Genomic DNA, 22,953 nt, shown 5'->3' with positions numbered 1-22,953 from the left:
AAGTTCATTTTTTATAAATATTATTTTTTAAATTATTTACTTTATTTATTCATATTTTTGAATTTGTCTGATATCTGCTACATTCACACTCATAAAAAAACTTTGATAAAAAGTGGATATTTTTTGTTTTGTAGCAGAATTAATTTAGGTTAGTAAATTATTCCAAAATTAATTATTAATTAACTAATTATTGTAGTTGTGGTACAAATGAGTGTGAATGTAGCAGACATGAGACAATTTGTAAATTTTAAATAAAGAAATTTAAAAAAATGCGCGTAATGATTTTTGAATTATTTAAGTACTCATTTTTAAATTTCGTTCTTTTTTAATTTTATTTGTTTATTCAAAAATTTAAAAAATTGACAATTGTCAGCCGAATTCACGCTCATATGGAACAATTTTAGATTATGAGTGTAAATGTAGTAAACATACGACAATTTTTTTTTCACATACAAAAAAATTAAATAATTAACGTAACAAAAATTTTAAGAAATGCATGTACTGAATTTTGAATTGTCTAAACATGCATTTTTTTATTTTTATTCTATCAACATTTTAATTTATTATTTCAAAGTTTTAAAAATTGTCAGATGTCCTCTAACTTTACTATTGTTTGCAGATTCTGGAAGCGCATCCCAAGTAACACAGTGACAACTTTAAGTTGTCTTTTAAAAGGACAAGATAAATCATATTTTTTGTCTCAACGTCGTTTTTTTATATAAATAAGACATACAGATGTGGGTCCTAGAAGTCATAGGAAATTTGTCTTCTTTTTTCCGTCTTAAAAAAAGTCATTTTAATTTAAAAAATCTTTAGATGACTTATTTGTAATTTACTTTTTGTCGTCAGAGGTATCAAGTCTTTTCAGCAGATATTTTTTCAATGACATAAATTCAATGATACTTTTGTCAACATATTGATGCTTTGATAAGACTAAAAACAGCCTCAAAACTTCTATCATAAATATCACAGCCAAGTCTGCTACTTGGGATTTAAAAAGCAATTAATTGGCGTATAGTTTAATTAAAAAAAAAAAAAAAAAAAATATTCCGCGTCAACTTTTTCCGGTCGCGGTCGCACGAGTAAATTTGAATTTTCTTAAGCGCTAAATAATTTCATCAGCTGCTGGTCATTATACTAAATCATCAGACAGCGCTCAACTACTGAACTATAAATTTCAACTTTATACGTTACGATTTCTTTTATCTCACTCTTATTTTTATTCAATAACAAGTTTAACATGTTTTAGCACAAAGGAGTAAAAGAGATGAGTAGCAAGCTTAGGGAAAAAACTTGATTAAAATTTCAACTGAGGTTAGAAATTTAAAAAAAAGTTACCGGTGTATAACCGAAAAATCAGAGTCTAACGTCAAGGTGCACTGCACAGACGAGAATATAAATCAGTAGTGTAATGTCTAACGTTTTTAAATTTTTAACTGTTTAAATTATATATATTTTTATATTAATTGTAATTGTATTTATTTATTGAAAGTTATTTAAGTTATTATTATTAAAAATGGAACACTGGAGTACAATAATAGTAGAATGGGTAAGAACTTTAAAAAAATTAAATTATCTACATGTGTACTGACGGCGTCTATTTATTTTATCATGTTCAAATATATTTATTTAATTATGTATAAAAATTACAGATTAATTGTTTAAATCTCAATGAAACCCAGCTGTCAGACATTCAACAACTGCAAGACAATTCAGCTGTCTATGGCAAAATCATTAAACAATTGTACGTTTTTTATGATACTGAAAGTAGCAGACATTAAAAATTTATTTCTTTTTAATAAACGAATAAAATACTTAAAGACTGCGTATCAAAAACCATAAAAATATTTTAGTGCATCTTTTAAAAATTAACTTTTACTTACAAGTAATTTGTCTACAAAAATAACAAAAATTTCTTGATGTCTCCTATTTTCAATACTATCGTTATTTTGAAGTGTTATTTTATTATATATGACATTAACAGGAACGTCGACAGTAATTAAATGTTTATTCTTTAGCACGTTTTTATTTTTGCAAGATTTCGGTCAATTATTTGACCTTCATCAGGCATCTAGAAAATAAACACACGTTATAACTAGTGCAGAATTATCCAATGTTTGTATGCAATACCAATTTATATTAATTATTTCGTGAAATTATTACATTATTTTAAATGTATGCGACTTTGGTTGCTTTGCTGAAAAATAAAAATCGTAACTCAAAGCAGATAAGTGACTTCTGCGAACGCCATCAATACTTCCGAGTCTAAACCAATGACAGCATGAGACATGAGTCTCGGTGACGTTCATTAGGGTAACCTGAGATGCAATGGTGACAATCTTTACTATTGTAATTATATAAAATTAGTACTCAGACAAGTTAGTCCAGGGTGAGACCTGAAGGAGCTAAGGACTGCTTTTGCTTACGATTTCTTTTAATAAAATATCATGTCTATATGTATTTTAAATGAATTTGAAATTCAACATCTCAAGTAATTGGCCCTGTTACAATTCTACTCACAACTTTACTCAGCCTCAACTCTACTCACAGTTTTTCTTTACTCAGGTTTAACTCTACTCAGTTATATCTTTACTCAGCTTCAACTCTATGCACAAAGAATTGCTATTTTATCGATAGGCTAAAATACGTGAGTAGAGTTGTAGCTGAGTAAAGTTAAGCCTGAGTAAAGAAAAAGTGTGAGTAGAGTTGAGGCTTAGTAAAGTTGTGAGTGAGTAGAGTTGTAGCTACTTTTCTTGAGTAGAGACGATGTGAGTAGAATTGTAACACTGCCAAGTAATTCTTTTCTCCAAATTTAATAATTTGCGACCAGACCTCACCTGGGGTCGACACCCAAATCAGACCAAACCTGGATTGCAAAATTAAAATTAATAGATAACAAACATAAATAAATTGATCAGAATTTAATCATCAAAATTTTTTAACATAAAATTATAAAATGAAACAATGCGCGGTATCATTTAAAGGGTTACCGAGTATGTGGACAATAACAACACACGTGCAACAAATGTGTAAAAGAATAAACATTTTATTACTGATCACGTTCCTGTTAATGTCATATATATATATTTAAATCATGGATATGATCTTTAATTTTGTTATTGATTATATTTATGAAATTAATAATTAATGCATATTTTGTAGGAAACTTGATGTCAAAGAAAAAAATCCAGATTCTTGTTATGAAATATCAAAATTTATTGAAGAAGAATATCCAGATTTTATAATTAATAAAAATGATGACGACGATAATGCATCTGATCATATTTATAAAATGTCTCTCTTGTTATTGAGTGCCTCACAAAAAATAGCTTTTCATAGACCCATGTACTCGTTAAAAAATGATTCGCAAGTGATGATAAAAAAATTTTTAGAACTACTTTTACCCCATGGTAAAGGATTAACATTTGAAACAGTTCACGAAAGTATAATGGAATTAGGAGATACGATTCTCAAAACACCTCCAAAGACACCGAAAGATCGTCCGTTAAAAAGTTATTTAACATCTCCAGCAGCGCAGTCAGCTTACCGCCACAAAATGTTGAATGAACGTAATCGTGAATTGAGACTCTTGAAAGCTCAGCTGGAAACTGAGTTATTTGAAAAAGTTGATCTACAAGGAGACATTAAAACTCTAGAAGATAAAGTTAAAAACTTACAAAAACAGTTGACAAAAAAAACAGAAGAATTGAAAACACTGAGAATTGAATACGCAAGTCCAAAAACTCCACAGTCTGTGAGAAAAAATAAAAATAATCAAAATGTCGAAGACTATTTAAAAAAAGAAATTGAAAATTTGGAAAACTATAACATGAAACTACAGGCAGAGTTAAATCAAGTTGAAGAAGAGCATGAAAATTTAAAACGTCGTTTGGCATCAAAGGATCGACTCAATGCAACTTTGAAAGAAAAGGCGGAAGAATTTGAACGAGGAATGGAATCTTTGTCTATACAATTAGAAGTAAAGACTAATGAGTTGTTAGACTTAAGGATGCAAAATGAAGAACTACGTGGTCATATCAAAGATATGCAACGATACTCAACAGATGCTGATCAGAGTTTTGAAATGGACAACGTCCGTCGTGCAAGATCACCATCTCCTGGACTGAACGTCAGTGAAGCTGCCAGTTCTATTATTGACATTCAACTAAAAGAAGCGAATGAAGAATCTGCCAGACTGAAGGATGAATTATCTAGTATCCAGCGTAAATTAGATGAGGCTTTGCAGGAGTGTCAAGAATTTAAATCTCTCAACGATTTGCTAAATGAAAAAGTATCGAGTCTAGACGAAATCAAAATGGCGCTAGAAATTACGGAGGATAGATTAGAAAAACGTCAGTGTCAGATAAATATATTGGATATGGAGAAAAAAAATCTGCAAGACGAACTAGAAAAACACAAAAAAGATATAAGTGCTAAAGAAATTACATTGAAAGAGACTGAAGAAACGAAACTTAAATTGGAATCTCATATTTCTTCTATCGCAGAAGAATTAAATAAATTAAAAATATCATTGGTTACAGCAGAAGATACTTTGGCTCAAACCGTCACCACAAAAGAAGTTTTGGTGATGCAGTTGAGTACAGCTGATAGTAAAATTGACAGCTTAAAGAATTCTTTGAGTATCGAAGCTAAAAAATACCAGGAGTTGACTGAAGATTCAGAGCAGAAAATTCGTAATTTAGAAGAAAATATAAATTCGTACTTAAAAGATAAATGTCAGCTTGAGGAGACCGTCAGTCAGCTGAATGAGGAGCTGAAGAACTTGAACCAAGAGTTGGACAACAAAAATTCAATTGTAGATTCACTAAATACCAAAGTAACTCAGTTAGATGATAAAATTGTAAATTATTCTGATGAAAAGCGACAGCTTGAAGAAACAGTAACACAAAAAACCGAAGAAATATTTGAATTAAATAAAAAACTTGATGATAAAAAACTGGCTGTAGATTCATTGAATGCCAAGTTACTAAATATGGAAGAAGACATCACGAGGTACTTGGAAAATAAACAAGAACTTGAACATACTATTGAACAGCAGGCTAATGATCTAGATAAATTTAATAGAGATCTTGATGACACGAATTCAATAATTGATTCCTTGAATAATAAATTAGAGGAATTTAAAAAAATATCCGAAAATGATTCTGAAGTTAAACTGCAGCTTGAAGAAATTATCAGCCAACAAAAACAAGATTTAGTTCAAGTGAATGAAATAGTTGAGGATAAAAGTTCGACTATTGAGTTATTGGAATTAGAAATTTCTGAGCTTAAAAAATCTGTTAAAAAATATTCAGAGGACCAGCAACAACTCGAAGACGCTATTGAGTATCAGAAAGAAAATTTGATTAAATTAAAAGATGAACTTGACAACAAAAATTTAATTATCGATTCACTAAATTCTACACTGTTGCAATTAGAGCAGACGATTGTCATGTACTCTGAGGAAAAACGGGAGCTTAAAAAAATAATTGTAGATACAAATGAAGACACTCGTAGATTAAATCGAGATTTAGAAGCTAAAAATTCAACAATAGATTCACTGGAAGCCAAGATATTGGATCTGGAAAAGATTATTGACAAGCATTCGGAAGATAAGCGACAGCTTGAAGAAATTATCGACAGGTCTAATAGGGATTCGATTAAATTGAATGATCAACTCGCTAATAAAAATTCAACAATCGATTCATTGAATGCCAAGTTGACACAGTTGGAAAATTCAATAAAAATTCATCTTCAAGAGAAGCAAAATCTTTGCGAAATCGGCGAACAACAAAGTAGGGATTTAATTAAAATGACAGAAGAACTCGGCGATAAAAATCTACTGATTGATTCAATGAGTGATAAGTTATCAGACTTAGAAAAAAATATTTCGATAATTTCCTGTGAAAAAGAATCACTGGAAAAATCAATGCATGCTTTGAAAAATGACTTAGTAAATTTGAATATTGAAGTTGATGCTAAGAATTCATCGATTGATTTAATGAACAGTAAAATTTTACAATTAGAAAGTGTTGTTACGTCTAATTCAGAGGAAAAGAAACAACTTGAAGAGATTGTTGAGCAGCTTAATTGTAATGTCGTTGACTTGAATAAGGAAATTGAGAATAAAAACTTGGCTTTGGATTCTTTGAATATCGTGTTATCAGAATCGAGAGATACTATTGCTAAATATTTAGAAGAAAAACATCAACTTGAAGAGGACATTGAGCAACAGAGAAATGAATTGATAAATTTAAATATGGAGCTTGAAGACAGACAATCAACAATAGAATTAATGAACAATAAATTTTCTCAACTGGAAGATGTCATCGCAACGCACGTGGAAGATAAAAAATTATTAGAAAATTCTGTAGAGCAACAGAAGAGTGAGTTGATGAAATTAAATGAGGAACTGGAACGCAGACAATCGACAATAGAATTAATGAACAATAACTTTTTACAATTAGAAAATATTAATGCGACGTATTTAGAAGAAAAGCAGCAGCTGCAAGACACTTTGGTGCAACAGAAGAGTGAATTGATTAAATTAAATGAGGAACTTGGAGATAAAAAATTAACTATAGAATCAATGAACGACAAACTTTCACAAGTCGAAGATATAAATGCGATATATTTGAAAGAGAAACAACAACTACAAGATATTTTGGAGCAACAAAAGAGTGAATTGATGAAATTAAACGAAGAACTTGGAGATAAAAAATTAACAATAGAGTCAATGAACGATAAATTTTCACAACTGGAAGATGCCATCGCAACTCACTTGGAAGATAAGAAATTATTAGAAAATTCTGTAGAGCAACAGAAGGGGGAATTAGTAAAATTAAATGAGGAACTGGAAAGCAGACAATCGAAAATAGAATTAATGAACAATAAATTTTTACAATTAGAAAATATTAATGCGACGTATTCAGAAGAAAAGCAGCAGCTACAAGACACTTTGGAGCAACGGAATAGTGAACTGATGAAATTAAACACAGAACTTGGAGATAAAAAATTAACTATAGAGTCAATGAACGATAAATTTTCACATCTGGAAGATGTCATCGCAGCGCACTTGGAAGATAAGAAATTATTAGAAAATTCTGTAGAGCAACAGAAGAGTGAATTGATGAAATTAAATGACGAACTGGAAAGCAGGCAATCGACAATAGAATTAATGAACAATAAATTTTTACAGTTAGAAAATATTAATGCGACGTATTTAGAAGAAAAGCAACAGCTACAAGACACTTTGGAGCAACAGAAGAGTGAATTGATAAAATTAAATAAGGAAGTTGAAGATAAAAATTCAAATATTGAGTTATTAAACATCAAAATATCAGAAGTAGAAACTAAATTGAATTCCAAGGAGTCGGCTCTGTCAAGTGCGGAAACAAAAATATGTGAATTAAATGAACTCCGAGAAGAGCTTCAGAGTCAACTTGTTCAGGAACAAAAAAATATTATTATTTGTATGGACGAAAAAGACAAATTGCAACTTAGACTTGATGACTTGATAAAATTAGACGAGAAAAAATCTTCAGCTGCCCAAGAAAAAATTCAGGAATTAAAGTCTCAGTGTGAGGACTTAATTGCCGAGCTTGCCGGTACGAATTCTAAAATTTCCGATCAAGATAACAGATTACTAGACATCACAACTGAACGTAATTTACTGAAAAATAAATTAGATGACATTAATAAGGAATTAGAAAGTCGGAAAGAAGAGACCAAAACTATGGAACTACAGATTGAAGAACTTAAACAGATTAACGAACGAACGGTAACCGGCTGTCAAGAACGCGAGGTCGCTTCTAATGAACTCCTCAATTCTGTAGAGAAAAAACTTTTGTCTATGCAGAATACATGCGAGACTCTTAAATTGGATAAAAAAATCCAGGAAGAATCACTCGCTGTCCTCAATTCAAAATTAGAGCAGGTGACTAAGGAAAAAATAGAATCGGAGTTAAAGATGAAAGAAGTAATTGTCAATTTACAGGAAGTAAGAGCTAGTCAAGAAGCTGTACTAGATGCGCAGTCGAAAGCTCTTGCTGACAGATCTGCAGAACTAGATGCAGTGAAAATGGAATTCGCTAAACTCAAAGGAACTCTTGAATTAGAAATTAATGAACAAAAAATCCAGAATAAAGAAAAGTCTGATGAATGCGAGGCTCTGAAAAATTCTAATGATAAAAATCTTAAAGTGGTAGAAGAACTTGAATTTAAATTAAATGCAGTAAATAATGAAATGAAAACATTGCAAGAAGATCATGAGAGTTTGAAAAAAAATCTTGAAAAAAAAATAGAGACATCTGAAGCTGCTGTCAAGGCGACGAAAGAAAATACTGAGCAGTTATCAGAACAACTAGACATCATGGCGACTGAAAAAAAAAATCGTAGCGAATATTTATCTCGGCTGGTTCGAGAGAAAAAGAACTTACAGAATGTACTTGATAAGGTAATAAGTAGTCGTGATAATTTAGAAGAAAATCTTTTGAGTACTCAGGGGTCGTACGTCGACGCGTTAAATAAAGTCAAGTATATTTTTAATGAAAACAATTCAGCTTGTGATGAATTGAAATATCTTGAGGCGCAGAAACAGGAGTTAGAAAAATTATTAAAGGATATTAGTGACCGTCAGTCTCAGACTTCAAAGCCTTTGATAAAAGTTCTCTGCCGGGTTTCCTCGTGGGTTGAAGAAAAACTCAGTGAAATTGATGTCTCTGTGATCAAAAGGGAATTTAATGAATCTGCTGATACTTTGGCAGATGAAAAACTGACTTTGGAAGGAGAGATCGAAAAAAATGAGTCAATATGCAAAGACTTGGATGTCGTACAAAAGAAAATCAATGAGTTTGTAAACGCGTCGATGACTTATGAAGCGAATATGAAATCGGGTGCCGTAAAACGCGAGCCCAGTGCTGAGGAAAAGTTACAGGCACAGCTGGAAAAAATAACGAAAGAGAAAAAAGATATCAAAGAAAAATTGGACGCAGCTCGGGTAAGAAACGCTAAGATGGAAAAAAATATCGACGAGTTGAGGAGTGAAAATAAAAAAATTAAAGCCGAGGTATCTTCGTCTTCTTCAGATAAAAATTCAGAAGTCGAACGTCTGACAGTATTAATTGAACAATTGGAAAAACGAATTGAAAGTCTTGATAAAGAGAAAGAAGAATTGGAGAATAAATTAAAGGACGATGACTTTGACAGTAAATTGAAAGAAGTTCATAACGAGTATGGATTAAAACTTGAAAAATTGAAACAAAAAATGAAGGTAGCGTACAATGAACAGATCAGTAAACTTCAAGTTGAGCAGGACCAAGCGATGGCAGAAAAAGTAGCGGCAATGAAGACCAAAATGGAACAGCAGTGCAAAAAATACTCTGAGGATATCGCCAGATACAAAGCGCACGTCAGTGAATTGTCATCACAGTTTTGGAACGTCGGTGAAAAACTTTTAGCAGAGCAACAAGAAAAAGAAACGGCCCAACAACGTCTTCGTGAGATACAAAAAAAATACCAGTCTGCGATGCAAGAAGCTAATCAATCACTTGCTCTAGCTCACAGTCAAGTTAATTCGTCAAGTTTAGATAGAGATTTTACTTATGAACGGTCGGATGCGCCAAGACAAAGTTTCCGAGCAGTTCAACTTATTGAGGAAGAGACAACTACCACTCGAAGACACAGTGTTAAGAGTATCCAAGCTATGGGAAATGCTTTTAGTGTTGAGGATGAAGAAGGCGAAGTCTTTAATAATGACTTTTTAACAGACTTGAAAGAAGGCAAATTCCGTACTGCTGAACCAGGTCCTGATTTTGATCGATTGTCAGAATTACGTATGCGAAATTCACTGTGTCGTCCACATCTTAGATCTGCTTATGCTGTTGAAACACATTTCCATCCGTTTGCTATCACTGAAGAAGATATCAAGGTAAATATTTTTATCATGAGATAAGAGACCTAGTTCTTGATCAAGGAACTAGTACTTGATCAGGGAATTAGTACCCAATGAAGGAACTAGTACCTGATCGTCGAACTGGTACCCGATCAAGGAACTAGTACTTGATCAGGGAACTAGTACCTGATCACTCATGTATTTGTATGTCTATAATTACTAACTTTTACATGGAGTGATCGAGTACTAGTCTCCTAATCAGGCACCAGGTTTTTTACTTTATTTATCATAGACAATTTAAGACATTTTGAAAAGAACAAGACATGATTAATTTTAATTTTGCTGCAGAGTGGTCCAACAAATGACGAAACTTTCAATGACAGTCTCAGTCAAAGTCTTCTTCCAGGGCAGAAGGTCAAAAAGAAAGACAGAACACAGGTAAGTTTTTTGTTCTTTTAATGATTATGTGTTTGTTTAAATGTTTAGTCCATTGTATTGTATTTGTCTACTGTTTTTAATTATAGACTTCTTATAAAAGACCTGGCCCTCCTACTCCCAGTAAAAATGGTGGTAGATTGTCACTCCAGGTAAATTAAATAGAATTTTTGTACACACAGAAAAAAGAATAGTGGAAAAATTAAATGTATATCCAAGATTTATTACAGTTTCAAATGTCAGCAAAATCTCTCTACTTCAAAACGATATTTTCCAGTTCCATTCAACTAAAAATACATTAGAAACTGTAAAATTTTGTATCTATAAGTGTAATTACTCTATTACAAGAAGTAGTTGCAATTATTACAGTACAATTGATAATACTTAAAGTTTTTTTTTTATACAAAGGTCCTGTTTTTGCACTAAAAACTCATTTTTCCACTGCTCGTTTTTCCGTGTAGTCTTTGTATGTTTTTTGGTAGCCATTTATTTATAGTAAAAGGTATTTTTGTTATGTCATGTATTTGTTTATAACAGGGTAATGAATTGAAAAGTCCAAATTCAAGAATACTACGAGATAGAAATAGTGAAAGACGTACTACCACAACTCCAAAACGATTAAAAGACTTCTTTTCAACTTCCTTGTCAAGACGTCAAGACGAGGTGAGGATAAGACGTCACAGTCATCAAAAATGCATGAATTTGTTGTATATCCTCTTGTTTACTCTCCTTACCTTTCCTATTCAATTCATGGAATTTACCCTCGGAATTATGGTTTACGTATTGTAATTATTGCAATAATTTTTTACAATTATTGTTGATAAAAAATTTTTATTTTATTTTATATATTTATATATATATATTTTTTTTTTTTGACAGAATACGCCGGCTACTCCAAAAGGCCGCAGACTTAGCAGCATCTTTCGCAAACCACGAGCGGCGGAGAGAAATTAAAGATAAATAATAATAAAATAAAATATTTTGTTGCATTTACTTTTTATGTTCGTTAAAAAAATAATTTTAATAAAAAATAATTCAATGCCTTAATGCTACTTTTTAATTAAAATTAATAATATTATTTTGTCATTATAATTTTTAGTACTTTTATAAAAAAAAAAAACATATTTGTTGGGAAAATTTATATAAGTTATTTACGGTAACAATTAACTTATTACTCAAACTAAAATAAAATAAAATAATATATAAAAATGTATAGTAGTAACAAAGTAGTTATTTACTTTAATTATATAAACTTTCAAAGTCATATTTTTGTCACGTCAATTTTTATTCGGAATCAGATTCCTGAAAAAATAAAAGATTTTTTAATAAAAGAAATTTATGTTTTAAATTATAAATAAATGAAACGAAAACATACCATATATTGGCCTTGTACATATCGTCCAGAATTTCTCGCTGTTCTTCTAAGTTCTCGCGGCTCCTGCTGATCTGAACTTCGTCGTCTTTTTGTAAAATTAAAATTTATGTTTTATATTTATTAATAAAATTTGAGACCATTCTCAGACAGACCCCCCACTTTTTTAAGAATATACTGTCATAAACGTACTCTTTTGTTAATTAATTAAAAAAAAATTAAAACTTTAATAGAAAAAAGGACAACGTAGTCGTAATTTCACCGAGATGTAGAATTTAAAAAAAAATAACTGCAGTTGTTATCAATCAGGAGTAAAACGAAATTTTTTGAATAAACTTTAGCCTACGGAATTTGAAAATTCGAATTCGAAAATTGATATGAAGATTTTAATGAAATTTATCTGACAAATTTCGTTTTACTCCTAATTGATGTCAACAGCAAGTAATTTTTTAAATTGATTGATAAAATTTTGATACGCTTATGACAGCTGTCATTAAAAATTTTTTTAAGTGGGGGGGAGGCACTGTCTGAGAATGGCCTTAATTAAAAAAAGGGACAATTTCACCGAGACATAGATTTTTAAAAAAATTATTTACATTTGATGTCAATTCGAAGTTAAACAAAATTTGAAAAATAAATTTCAGTAAAATCTTTATGTCAACATAATAATTTGGAATGTCAAATTATTCAGGCTAAAATTTATTTACCAAATTTCTTTTAACTCCTAATTGATAATAACTGTCAGTATTTTTTAAAAAAATCTACATTTCAGCGACAATTGTAACCACGTTGTCCTTTTTTCAATTAATGCTTTAATTATTTTTAAATTAATCAATAAAATTTTCCCACTATTATGACAGTTCACGCCATTGAATTTTTTTAAAAAGCGGGAACTGTCTGAGAATGTCCTTGACTTAATTAAAATAATTAAAATCACATACCCTCCTTTATTTTGTATTTGTAAAGTTTTAAATCTATCATCTACATCCTGCGAAGGACTAGCAGTGTCCTCAATCGTTGGTGTTGGTGATGCAGGAGTAGCTGGTATTTCATTATTATCAAAAAAACCCGCGGCTTTTGGTCTTGAAATATTAGTTTTTGTTACGCTGAGTCTGAAAATAAATTTAAATAATTTTTCTACTATCAATTCCACTAAAAAAAAAATTAATTAGTCCTTAATACTTACGGAGACTTTTTAGGCTGCCTTTTCTTCTTCTGCTTGCTAAAAGGAAAGTTTAAAGTCGCTTAAAGTTTACACTAACAATAAATAAGGATTGAGGAGCAATAGGGAAAATCAAGGGATTTCGCATTAATTAAAATCATTGTTTTAATCCATTAAACCAATTTGTATTGTCGATAAACCAAAATACAATTTTTTTTGTAATTTAAATAATTATGAAGAAAAATATCGTTTTTTTTATATGCACGCATAAAATACAATAATTTAACTGATTTCAGGATATGAACATTATAATTTTTAGAAAAAGAAATTTAGAAATTTTACCGAAATAAAAAATAAAAAAAAATCCCGCAGTTGAGTATCCCCTATAGTATCATCCCTAATGCTCCATTGCAACTTTCAACTACGGGTACTTTTCTCAGGATAAAAAGATCAGACTGTTTTCGACGAGCCGGTGCAGGAGGGGCCAGGGTTCAAGTCATCGATTCCTGAAAAATTATATCCATGGTTTTCTTGATAATGATGATAATTATAAATTAATATCGTTGTAAATGTTTTGGTGTTGAACCCTCTTGCACTGAGCCATCGATTTATGATTGCGAGAAAAAGCGATTTCCGCGGTTCGTAGATCATTATTATCAATACGATCGCTTAAATTATTTCATTAAAGTCAACAATATGCTAGCGATTTTTTTATTTTTATTTTAAAGCATGACCATAATAAGTGAAGCCAATGCCAATGATTAATTTATTAGTGGATGAAAAGCAAACATGAGTGATATTGATTACTGATTACTAAGGCACACAATAATTGAAAGCAAATAATTATAATAAATTTAACATAATTATTTAAAATACAAACATTTAATTAAGTAACTAAACTCACCCCATGAATTCATGGTCTGAACCATCCTCAGCTTCTTCGGGCTCTTCTTCTTCTACAATTAAATTTAATTACATCAATAAATTATTTTTTAAAACTTAAACCAAGTCCACGTTCGCGATTCCATTAACTCGGGACTTTTCCTCAGTCTTGATTTCCACTACGAGTAAGTCGGAGTTTCGAGGAAATTTCCGCTAGTCCGTAGACTAATTGTCCGAGTTAATGGAATTCGACTGTTACTAGTATAATAAAAAATACAAACCTGCTAGATGATCCTTCTTACGTCTAGTATAAGCTCGTTTACTAGTCACAGGTACCTGATCTGTCTCTCCATGCAATAAACTGTTTCTATACAATAAAAGTGGCTGCCAATCTTCACCTCGTGAGGAAGGCATTCCAGCAGGTAATCTTTTATCCAAGAAATTCAATCTATACAAATAATCATGTCTTATAAATTAAAATTTCATGTAAATAGTAATAATTTAATATGAATACTAAGGGTGAGGGAATTCGTAATTTTTTGAATAATCCAAAAGTTTCTTTTGAACGGCTTAAAATTGTAATAGTTTTTGGAATAATTCAAATTTTTGTGAGAGGTAAAAAGAACTTAGACGCGAATCTACGAAAAAATTACACAGGTCCACAAAAAAAAAAAAAATGGTGTGTGCTGGGTGTCAGATTATGATTTTCTGGGGTTTTTTTTCCCGCTGAACACGAATATGAAGTGAAAATTGGGAGTCAAACTGCAAATATTCGAGAAAAACCGATAAAAATCACGGCTTAGTTTTGGTTACTTTAAAAACTGAGTTCCCATTAAATAAAAATTGAATATTTGAAAACTGTCCAAAATTTAATTGATGCGAATGAAATAATTTTTAAAGTTACAAATAATTTAAAAACTTATTTGAAATTTCCGAATAATCATGGAAATGGATAGAAAAATCTTCGATCTTTTTCATACTTAAAAATAGTAAATTTTCTAATTCGATGTTATAAAATATTAATTTATTCAATGCCGTAAGATGGACAGTGGAGTTGGGTTTGATATTTGCTATTTGATATTTCCGAATAATCATGGAAACGGATAGAAAAATTTATGATTAATTCAAAAATTGTCGGATAATTTTAAAAAATTCAAATAATATGTGAAGATTCAAATTATTCAAATAATTTTGAATTATTCAAAAAATTCGAGTTGTTCGAAAAGTTTTGAATTATATGATTCAATTCAATTCGCAAACCCCTAATAAATACATAAAAAAAAAAATATATATATATATACTTACACTAAACGTTTATCTTGTTTTAATAATTTATTTGTAAATTCAGCGAGAATTTCCAGATACGGAAGATTTGGTGGCGGTCCTGTAGGATCCTGTTCAACACCATCCGGTGGTGTGATAGCAAACAAAACTCCAGCTCGATGTAAAGCAGTGATAGCTTCACGGTTTTTAATCGCATCAAGTCCAAACGACAAAGCGAATCTCTTAGCGAGTTCTTTGATAGCAGTAAATTCTTCGCTATTTTTATTTACTTTATCTTTTTCAGCTAAAATTTCATTATACAACGCATTCAAACTCAACTGCATCGTCAAGGCACAATTAACTTTATTTATATCTCTTGCTTTACCCAACGTCGTTTTAATTATGTCACCATAATCATTATAATACTTGACATAATGCTTGAAAACATCAGCTGCAGAGTTTGTGGGAATAATATTGTAGACTATAAGCTTGCAATATGCAGCAAGGAAATTTCTTCTTTTATGAAGCTCCTCAATTTTCGAGTGCTCGTCATGTTCGTCGTCTTCTTCTTCAACAAAAACGTACTCTTGTATAAACTGATTGAGCATATCCTGCATAATTGCATCTGCTTCATAAACCAGCTGATGCAGCAAAGGGTTCGCCTGAGACGTCAATTGCGAACAGAACAGAACGAGCATATCACAAATAGTATTGTACGCCTCTTCACGTAGAATAGCAACGCGATTGCCTTCTCCGGCAACAAAGTAACGCATGGAATCCATAAACGAAATAATTTGGTCGTATAACTGAGAAGCTTCTTCTTCGCCGCGTTTTCCCATGTCGACACTTTCCATCAACTGATTTTGCCCCCAAAGAATAGTAAAAAAACATGCACTGATGGCATACTTGCCGGCTTCTTCAGGAAAATTTTTCGATATGTCTTTTGCGTCCTCGATGTCTCGATAAAGTGAAGCCCAAATTTTCTTACCATTCATGTTGTGGCAGCTGTAAAATATTGCAATTTTTTTAAGGGAATGAACGACATCAAAGATCTCATCTTCATTTGGAACCTCGGCACCTTCTATTAAATTTCTGTAATCATCAATCACTTCATTGTATTTATTAACAATAGTGTCGATAAGTGTTGAGCGTGAGATGTCACATTTTGTAAATATCGCATTACCCTCGACGCACATATGCTCCAAAGTTTTGGCAGCAGTATCTAGTACGTCATTATCATGAGTTTTCTCAACGATAACATGAATTTTTTCGAGCAGAGTCTCAAGATTTTTTTCCTGCCGTGATTTAGTGTAAATGTCCAGATCAAAATATTGCGGTACGGACAATAAATTAGCCAGCTTCTCCGGGTCAGCGCTGTACTTATCCAGCAAAAGAGGAAGAGTGACAATAAAATGCTCAGTCAATTTTTGTTTGTCATCTTGAACCTGTTTCTGTTCTTTGGTAGACAAAATTTTACGAGTGGGCCCACGTCCGACTGGAGCTTCACCAGTCGCCGCTTGTTTAATGCAGCATACCATCAATTCAATCAGTGACGTTTCCTTCTGATTATCAAGAGCCTCTTCCTCTGGTCCAGCTTCTTCTAGTAGTAAGTCAGTCATGCACTCCCAGTCTTTCATCATTTGATTTGTCTCAATAAGTGAGTCAACAAGATAAGCGCCGTGTTCATGTAACTCTGACTCAATAAAAAACAAAACTAAATCTCTAATAAGTGGAGTGTTCGGAAGTCTTTTCTTTCCTCTCTTTGTCTTTACACCTGCCACTGCTTCTTCGTCTTGAGTAAACAATCGTTCATTTAAAAATTCACCGGCAGCTTGAGCTACCGCTCGATGTGATGAATAAACAAGTTCGTAAACATGCTCGCAGTCTTTGTCTGTCAGAATTTCACGATGATGCTTGAGAATAGATATTACAAGTTTGACAGCTTGGACAGCTACGTCGTACTCTTTGTCAAGAGTCATCGCGACAATTCGATCTTTGAATTTACTAGTGAAGAGTTCAAGTTTTGCTTTGAGCTCTTCCGAGGCATAAAGTGGCTGCAAAGCTTGCAGACATTTCAATCTGACCTCACCCACTTTGTCATGCAACGTCCAGCCGATGTACTTCAGGTACGAATCGTCCAAGAAATTTTGGTGAAATTTTTTCATCCAGACACCAATTTCTGCCATACAAATTGCACGTATTTCAGGTAATGTATCTCTGTACCTATGAACAAAAACAGATTTAAACATATAAGTCAACATATTTTTTATTTCGTCCATATTTTCTTCAAGTTCTTTTCTTTTTGCCATAAGAGATTCTAGTCGATCATTGGCTCTGCGCTCTTTAGTTTTTTGTCTCTCAGCTTCATACTGACGCTGAGTATTATCGAGATTTACAGAAACTGTCAGAGCAACATCGACAAGTGCTGTCATTAATTTCATAGCTGCTAAAGTTGCAGTATGACGGAAAGCACGAACTTGTGAATCAGATAAACCAGTTAGTAATGAAATCACATTATCCATGAGAAATTGATCATAAATAATTGAATACTGGCATTGACGAACGAGAATTTGTACGAATTCACAGAAATTGGTACGAAATTTTTTCCACGGCTGGCCAGTCATTATCAGCGGATATTCGCCGCTTTCTTCATCAAATTCCTCTGTCATTTTACGTATGATAGCGACGTGTTCCATGTTCGCTTGCATGTCTGGTGTAATGCGACCTTTACACCCACTGGCATTTATAAAAAACTGCATTAGCATCAGAAGAGCATTGTCACGGGTCATTTTGTACTTTTCAATCCAATCATCGACGATATTTGTAAGAGAGGACCGGTTATTTTTAATTATATAATAAAGACTAGCTTCATCCTCAGTGTTAGTAGTATTTGGGATCCGCTTCGCACGACCTCTTGTACCACCGCCTCGTCCTCTGATTGGTTGAATTGGAACGTAATCAGTATCTACTTCACGATATTTAGGCTGATTGACAGTCCCACCTCTCATTCTCGCTCGGGTGTTTCTGGTTATTCTCATATTTGGTGCAGCCGGAGTTGTTGGCTGTTCGAATTGGACAGAGTCATTGTTTGCTTGTTGATCTTGATACTGAGCTAGAGAAGTACTGGGAGAGCTGTAACTTTCTGAAGAATAATTCTCTGACCTATAATACAATTATTCGTTATATTAATAGTTCATTTTATATAATAGTATATTACACACCTAGGGAGGAAAGTAGGACATTCTAACCCGTGTGTTCAATTGCCTACCCGAGCTGAAGGCGAGTTTAGTACGTCCGACTTTCCTTCGTGGTCTGTATACTATTTTTCACCAGATCTGCGCCTGAAAGTTTAAATTTCTGCCTCTGTTTGTGGGAAGAATGGCGCATATGCTAATTTTTATCATGTTTTTCATAAAAGAACAATTTTCTTCCCTCGAAACAGGGCAGGAATTTAAACTTTTGGTGCAGGCATCCCAAGTAGCACAGAGACAACTTTAAGATGTCTTTTAAAAGGAGGAAAAAAAATTGATTTTCTTGTCTCAAAGCCAAGTTTTTTTTATAAAAATAAGGCATACAGAAGTTGGCCCTAGGAGTCATAGAAAATTTTTGTTCTTTATCCCGTTTTGAAAAAGTCACCTCGAATGATGTCGTTCAGATGACACTTGATAGTTATGTGTAATTTATTTTTTGTCGTCACTTGTATCGTCTTTGAAGCCGACATTTTTTCAGTGACATAAATTTCTAGACGTGCCGTCAACTGATCCTAGCAATTTTATATCACAAGTGATTTCTAAAAATTGATCCCACCGACATCTGATCCCATTGACAATTGATTTTTATCAACAACTAATTTACATCATTTAATTGCTTATATTTATAACAGTGAATTTCAATTACTCATGTTATAGTGATTAATTAATAATGAATTATTTTATGAAATTTTCTGTGGGATCAATTGTCTGGTGATCAGAGTTGTCATGGAACTGAAATTTCGTTCGGTCAAATAGACGTCATAAATCCAAGTGTGCTACTTGGGATGGTGAAAAATATTAATTTAAATAGACATTATTTAAAAAAATATAACCGTGGAGTGTGCGATGGTGTTTGTGGCGCTTGATTGTAAGAAGAATAACCGGCATAGTTGTCTTGTCCATCACCGCCGATATTATCATTCATTGGAGTCATAGGAGTCATGGGTGTCATGGGTTCCTGGTACTCAGGGGGTACAGGATCATCCATACGGATTCTCTTCCCACCACGTCGGGGCATCATCTTGTATGGTTATTGTTGTGCGCAATAAATTATAAAACTCAAAATAATCTGAAACATTATAATTATTAATATACGCATTTAACCTATAGTTTATTTTGGTTTTCACATAAACAAGCGTCTATGTTGGTCCGGCTAATAACGAAGTTTTTTGATACAAATTAAAATACTTGGGAAAATAAATAATTTATAATTAATTAAAAAAAAAAGAATTTACTTACTTGATATTAGATATGACTTATAATAATTAATAACATTAAATAATTAATATTTGCGGTACTTAGCGAAAAACAAAACCGCCAATTTACTTTTAGCCGCCATTTTTAATATTATTTACGTTCTGTAGGTACAGTCAGTGTCATGAGTGTGAATGTAGCTGACAGTTGTCAGTTTTAAAAATTTTTAAATAAATAAACAAAGTGGAAGTAAAATAAAAATTGACAAATTCGTATTTAGATATTTGAAAAATTAGCGCGCGCATTTTTTAAAATTTCATTATTTTCATTAATTTATTTATTCATTTAGAATTAATAAATTGTCTTATATCTGCTACATTCATACTCATGTCAGTGTTATGTGCATAAGTATAGAACTTTCTTAGAAATTTTGTTTTTTCAAACAGAAATTACATCAAGAGTCATCTGTACATGAGTGTGAGTGCAGCAGATATGAGACAAGTTTAAATTACAAATAAATAAATTAAACAATTAAAAATATAAAAATAAAAAAAATGCACTTACTGATTTTCAAATTCTATAAATGTGTATTTTTTAAAATTTGATTTATTTCCCTTCTTTTTTAATTTTTTAAATTAACAATCGTGAGCTACATTTACACTCATGACAATAAAGTTAGCAGACATTTAAAAATTTTTGGATTCTCTTAACAGAAAAATAAATATTAAAAAAAATATTTTGAAAAATTGCACGCATAGTTTATAAAATTTCCGACATGTGCATTTTTTTAGAAATATTTTTTTTTCATGATTTATCCGTTAAAAAATTTTTTTTTTAATTTCAAATGTCTGCTAACTTTACTATCATTTTACACTCATACAGCCGACGTCTAATGATAAGTTTAGAATTTTTTTAAAACGATAAATTATGAAAAAAAAAATTGCGCTTACAGTTTTTTTAATTTTCTAGATGTGCATATTTTTAGTTTTTATTTTTTGCAGTTGATTTTTTGAAAAAAAAAAAAAAAAAAATTAGGAAATTTTTAATTATCTGTTAACTTCAGGATGGGACTGAAGTTAGCCGACGTCTTATACTTTTTGAATTTTTTTTAAACTATAAATTGTAAAAAAAAAAAGTATTTAAAAAATTGCACCTATAGTTTTTTTAATTTTCAATGCATGCATATTTTTATTTTTTTATAATCGATTTCTTAAAAATAAAAATCCAAAAATTTTTAATTGTCTGTTAACTTCAGGATTCTGTTCTTTATAATTAAGCGGGAAATTTTTTTTCAAATATTTGTATTTTTATTTTATATAAGTTTTATAATTAAAATAAAATAAACTACAAAGTATATACAATAAAATATCATACAAAAAAAACAAATATGATATTCAATGATCTCAAAGTTAGCAGACAATTAACAATCCTCGGATTTTCTTTTCAACAAATCAATTGCAAAGAAAAAAAACTAAAAATATGCACATGTAGAAAATTAAAAAAGCTAGAGTTGCAATTTTTCAAATATTTTTTCTTTACAATTTATCGTTTTTTAAAATTCAAAAATTATTAAACGTCGGCTAACTTCAGTATCATTGACATTTACGATCTTAATCCCGGTACCCTGTATAAAAATTCCCCATCGCTGTCATAATATCGATCTTTTATTTTGAAAGTCACTCCTAGCTTAGCTTTCGCACGTGGTATTTTAATAAATCTTGGATAGTCTTCTTCAGCACCGAATTCTTTCTTTTTCCATTCAAGAATTCCAGTTTCCAAACTATTCTTATCTATATCAAATTCCGGCACTGGTATTGAAACTTTAGATTCATCTGACGTTGCTGCTTCTTCTACTGAATTGTCTTCATTTTTTACAGACACATTTGTATCGAAATTATTCAAAACCGGTACTTTATTTTGCTGCTGTTTGTATTCATTAATAAGCAGATGATCCTCAATATCCAATTCTTTTTTATCAGAAATTTTGTTAACGTTATCTTCAAGAAAGTTTTCATATGTTGTATACTTTGCGCCTTTAGATTTATCAGTCGAATGGAACAAAGTCATGTCTGTAATTTTCGTTTTCCTTTTTGTTTTACCATCAGTAATTTCCAGTGGTTTAGTATTTCCTTCACCTGCTTTCGTTTGTTCGATATAATTTTGTACGATGCTTGTAAAAACTTTGCTCTTAGGAGTTGGAAAAACCCGGGGTGGTTTGACAAATTTTTCTGCTATTTCTTTCAAATCTGTAACTTGAATTTTACGGCCTTTGAAATTTTCTAAATGAGCTGCAAGCCGAGGCTCAACATTTAAATTCCCCGCCTTAAATTGTGCCCAATTTTCAATTATTTTCTGGTCATACTTGGCTACAACCTCCACTGATTTTGGGGTCCACTTAGATTTTAATAATTTATATATTGTTTCTGGTAATGCAGGAAACGATTGACTAAGTCGATCTGGAGTCCATTCAATGCTGTCTTTTTTATGTAAACTTTTTATTTGATCTCTTTCAGCCCACGTTATAAAATTTGGATTTTCAGATTTAAAATATTTCTGTGCGACGATTCTTCCTTTTAGCTTATGTTTTGCTATATATGATTCCCTGAACAAAATATATACATGCATGCAATTAATAATGATATAAATTTTGAGTAAATAAATTTATTTAAAAAATACCTCCTATGTTGGTCGTATGATATATGAGCAAATGAAAGATCGGGTTCATCCATATCATGTTCAGTGTAGTCTTCATCAATTTGGATATCGGTGTCTTGGATGTTAGGATACAGTTTTTTCTCATCTCTAGTATTTTTATCTCGTGGTACTTTCGGAGTTTTAAATTTTCGGGAGCTACGATAACCTCTTTGAAATAGAAACAAAGTACTTTTTAATTGATTCATATTAAAAAATTTATTGTTGTCGCCTTGACGTTTATAAATAATAGCAAAATATTTTTTTTATTTCTCTGTAGTCTTATAATACCATCAATTTGTTACGAACTTTCACCAATTATTTAATAACAAATAAATGCAGACCGTGTACGCACATGATTGTTGCATGTCAAACTATAATACCGACAGTGACTGTTTTTTTTTTATCATCCTCCTGAGTGTGAATTTAAATAATGAGTGTAAATGTAGCAGACATACAATTTTTTAATTACATATAAAAAAATGAAATAATTAAAATAATAAAATTTTAAAAAATGCATTTACTGAATTTTGAATTTTCTAAACATGGATTTTTTTATTTTTATTTAAAAATTGTCAGGTGTCCGCTAACTTTACTATTAAACTTTATGAGTATGAATGTAGCAGACATCAGACAAATTTAAAATTATAAATAAATATAGTAAATAATTAATAAAATAAAATTTGAAAAAATGCGCGTTTAAAAAATTTAAAAATTAATAAGTGCATTTTTTTTTAATTTTATTTTATTAATTATTTACTCTATTTATTTATAATTTTAAATTTGTCTGATGTCTGCTACAATCACACTC

At 31.2% G+C, this 22,953-nt stretch overlaps 3 protein-coding genes across 7 annotated transcripts; 1 reads left to right on the top strand and 2 right to left on the bottom strand.

Moving 5' to 3' along the window:
• The first annotated feature begins 1,035 nt into the window (after nucleotides 1-1,035).
• Nucleotides 1,036-11,375, top strand: LOC130666167 (repetitive organellar protein-like). 3 transcript variants are annotated; one of them, XM_057466970.1, is made up of 7 exons: nucleotides 1,047-1,549; nucleotides 1,653-1,744; nucleotides 3,163-9,928; nucleotides 10,241-10,330; nucleotides 10,417-10,479; nucleotides 10,865-10,990; nucleotides 11,207-11,375. In XM_057466970.1, exons 1-7 carry the CDS (start codon nucleotides 1,517-1,519, stop codon nucleotides 11,279-11,281), a joined length of 7,245 nt encoding a protein of 2,414 aa, XP_057322953.1. In that variant the 5' UTR covers nucleotides 1,047-1,516; the 3' UTR covers nucleotides 11,282-11,375. The 3 variants fall into 3 exon arrangements, with proteins under 3 accessions (XP_057322956.1, XP_057322955.1, XP_057322953.1); XM_057466972.1 differs by lacking the exon at nucleotides 10,417-10,479 and having other exon boundaries at nucleotides 1,042-1,549; XM_057466973.1 differs by lacking the exons at nucleotides 10,417-10,479; nucleotides 10,865-10,990 and having other exon boundaries at nucleotides 1,036-1,549.
• Nucleotides 11,376-11,398: 23 nt separating this feature from the next.
• On the bottom strand, nucleotides 11,399-19,652 carry LOC130666168 (cohesin subunit SA-1). Of its 3 annotated transcripts, XM_057466974.1 has the most exons (9): nucleotides 19,497-19,652; nucleotides 19,091-19,326; nucleotides 15,049-18,168; nucleotides 14,025-14,191; nucleotides 13,766-13,817; nucleotides 12,886-12,921; nucleotides 12,641-12,811; nucleotides 11,703-11,787; nucleotides 11,399-11,629 (listed from the first exon to the last, which is right to left on the bottom strand). In XM_057466974.1, the coding sequence occupies exons 2-9, from the start codon at nucleotides 19,276-19,278 to the stop codon at nucleotides 11,612-11,614; spliced, it is 3,837 nt and encodes a 1,278-aa protein (XP_057322957.1). In that variant the 5' UTR covers nucleotides 19,279-19,326; nucleotides 19,497-19,652; the 3' UTR covers nucleotides 11,399-11,611. The 3 variants fall into 3 exon arrangements, with proteins under 3 accessions (XP_057322957.1, XP_057322958.1, XP_057322959.1); XM_057466975.1 differs by lacking the exons at nucleotides 11,399-11,629; nucleotides 11,703-11,787; nucleotides 12,641-12,811; nucleotides 12,886-12,921 and adding an exon at nucleotides 12,999-13,367; XM_057466976.1 differs by lacking the exons at nucleotides 11,399-11,629; nucleotides 11,703-11,787; nucleotides 12,641-12,811; nucleotides 12,886-12,921 and adding an exon at nucleotides 13,374-13,674.
• Nucleotides 19,653-20,851: 1,199 nt separating this feature from the next.
• Nucleotides 20,852-22,542, bottom strand: LOC130664594 (uncharacterized). Its single transcript, XM_057464577.1, has 2 exons — nucleotides 22,128-22,542; nucleotides 20,852-22,053 (listed from the first exon to the last, which is right to left on the bottom strand). The coding sequence occupies exons 1-2, from the start codon at nucleotides 22,349-22,351 to the stop codon at nucleotides 21,054-21,056; spliced, it is 1,224 nt and encodes a 407-aa protein (XP_057320560.1). The 5' UTR covers nucleotides 22,352-22,542; the 3' UTR covers nucleotides 20,852-21,053.
• Nucleotides 22,543-22,953: the final 411 nt, after the last annotated feature.

This window comes from Microplitis mediator, chromosome 3 (genome assembly GCF_029852145.1).
Source record: "Microplitis mediator isolate UGA2020A chromosome 3, iyMicMedi2.1, whole genome shotgun sequence".
Taxonomy (NCBI): Eukaryota; Metazoa; Arthropoda; class Insecta; order Hymenoptera; family Braconidae; genus Microplitis; species Microplitis mediator.
Note: the sequence above shows the minus strand (reverse complement) of the source record. Positions and strands in the feature narration are given on the sequence as shown.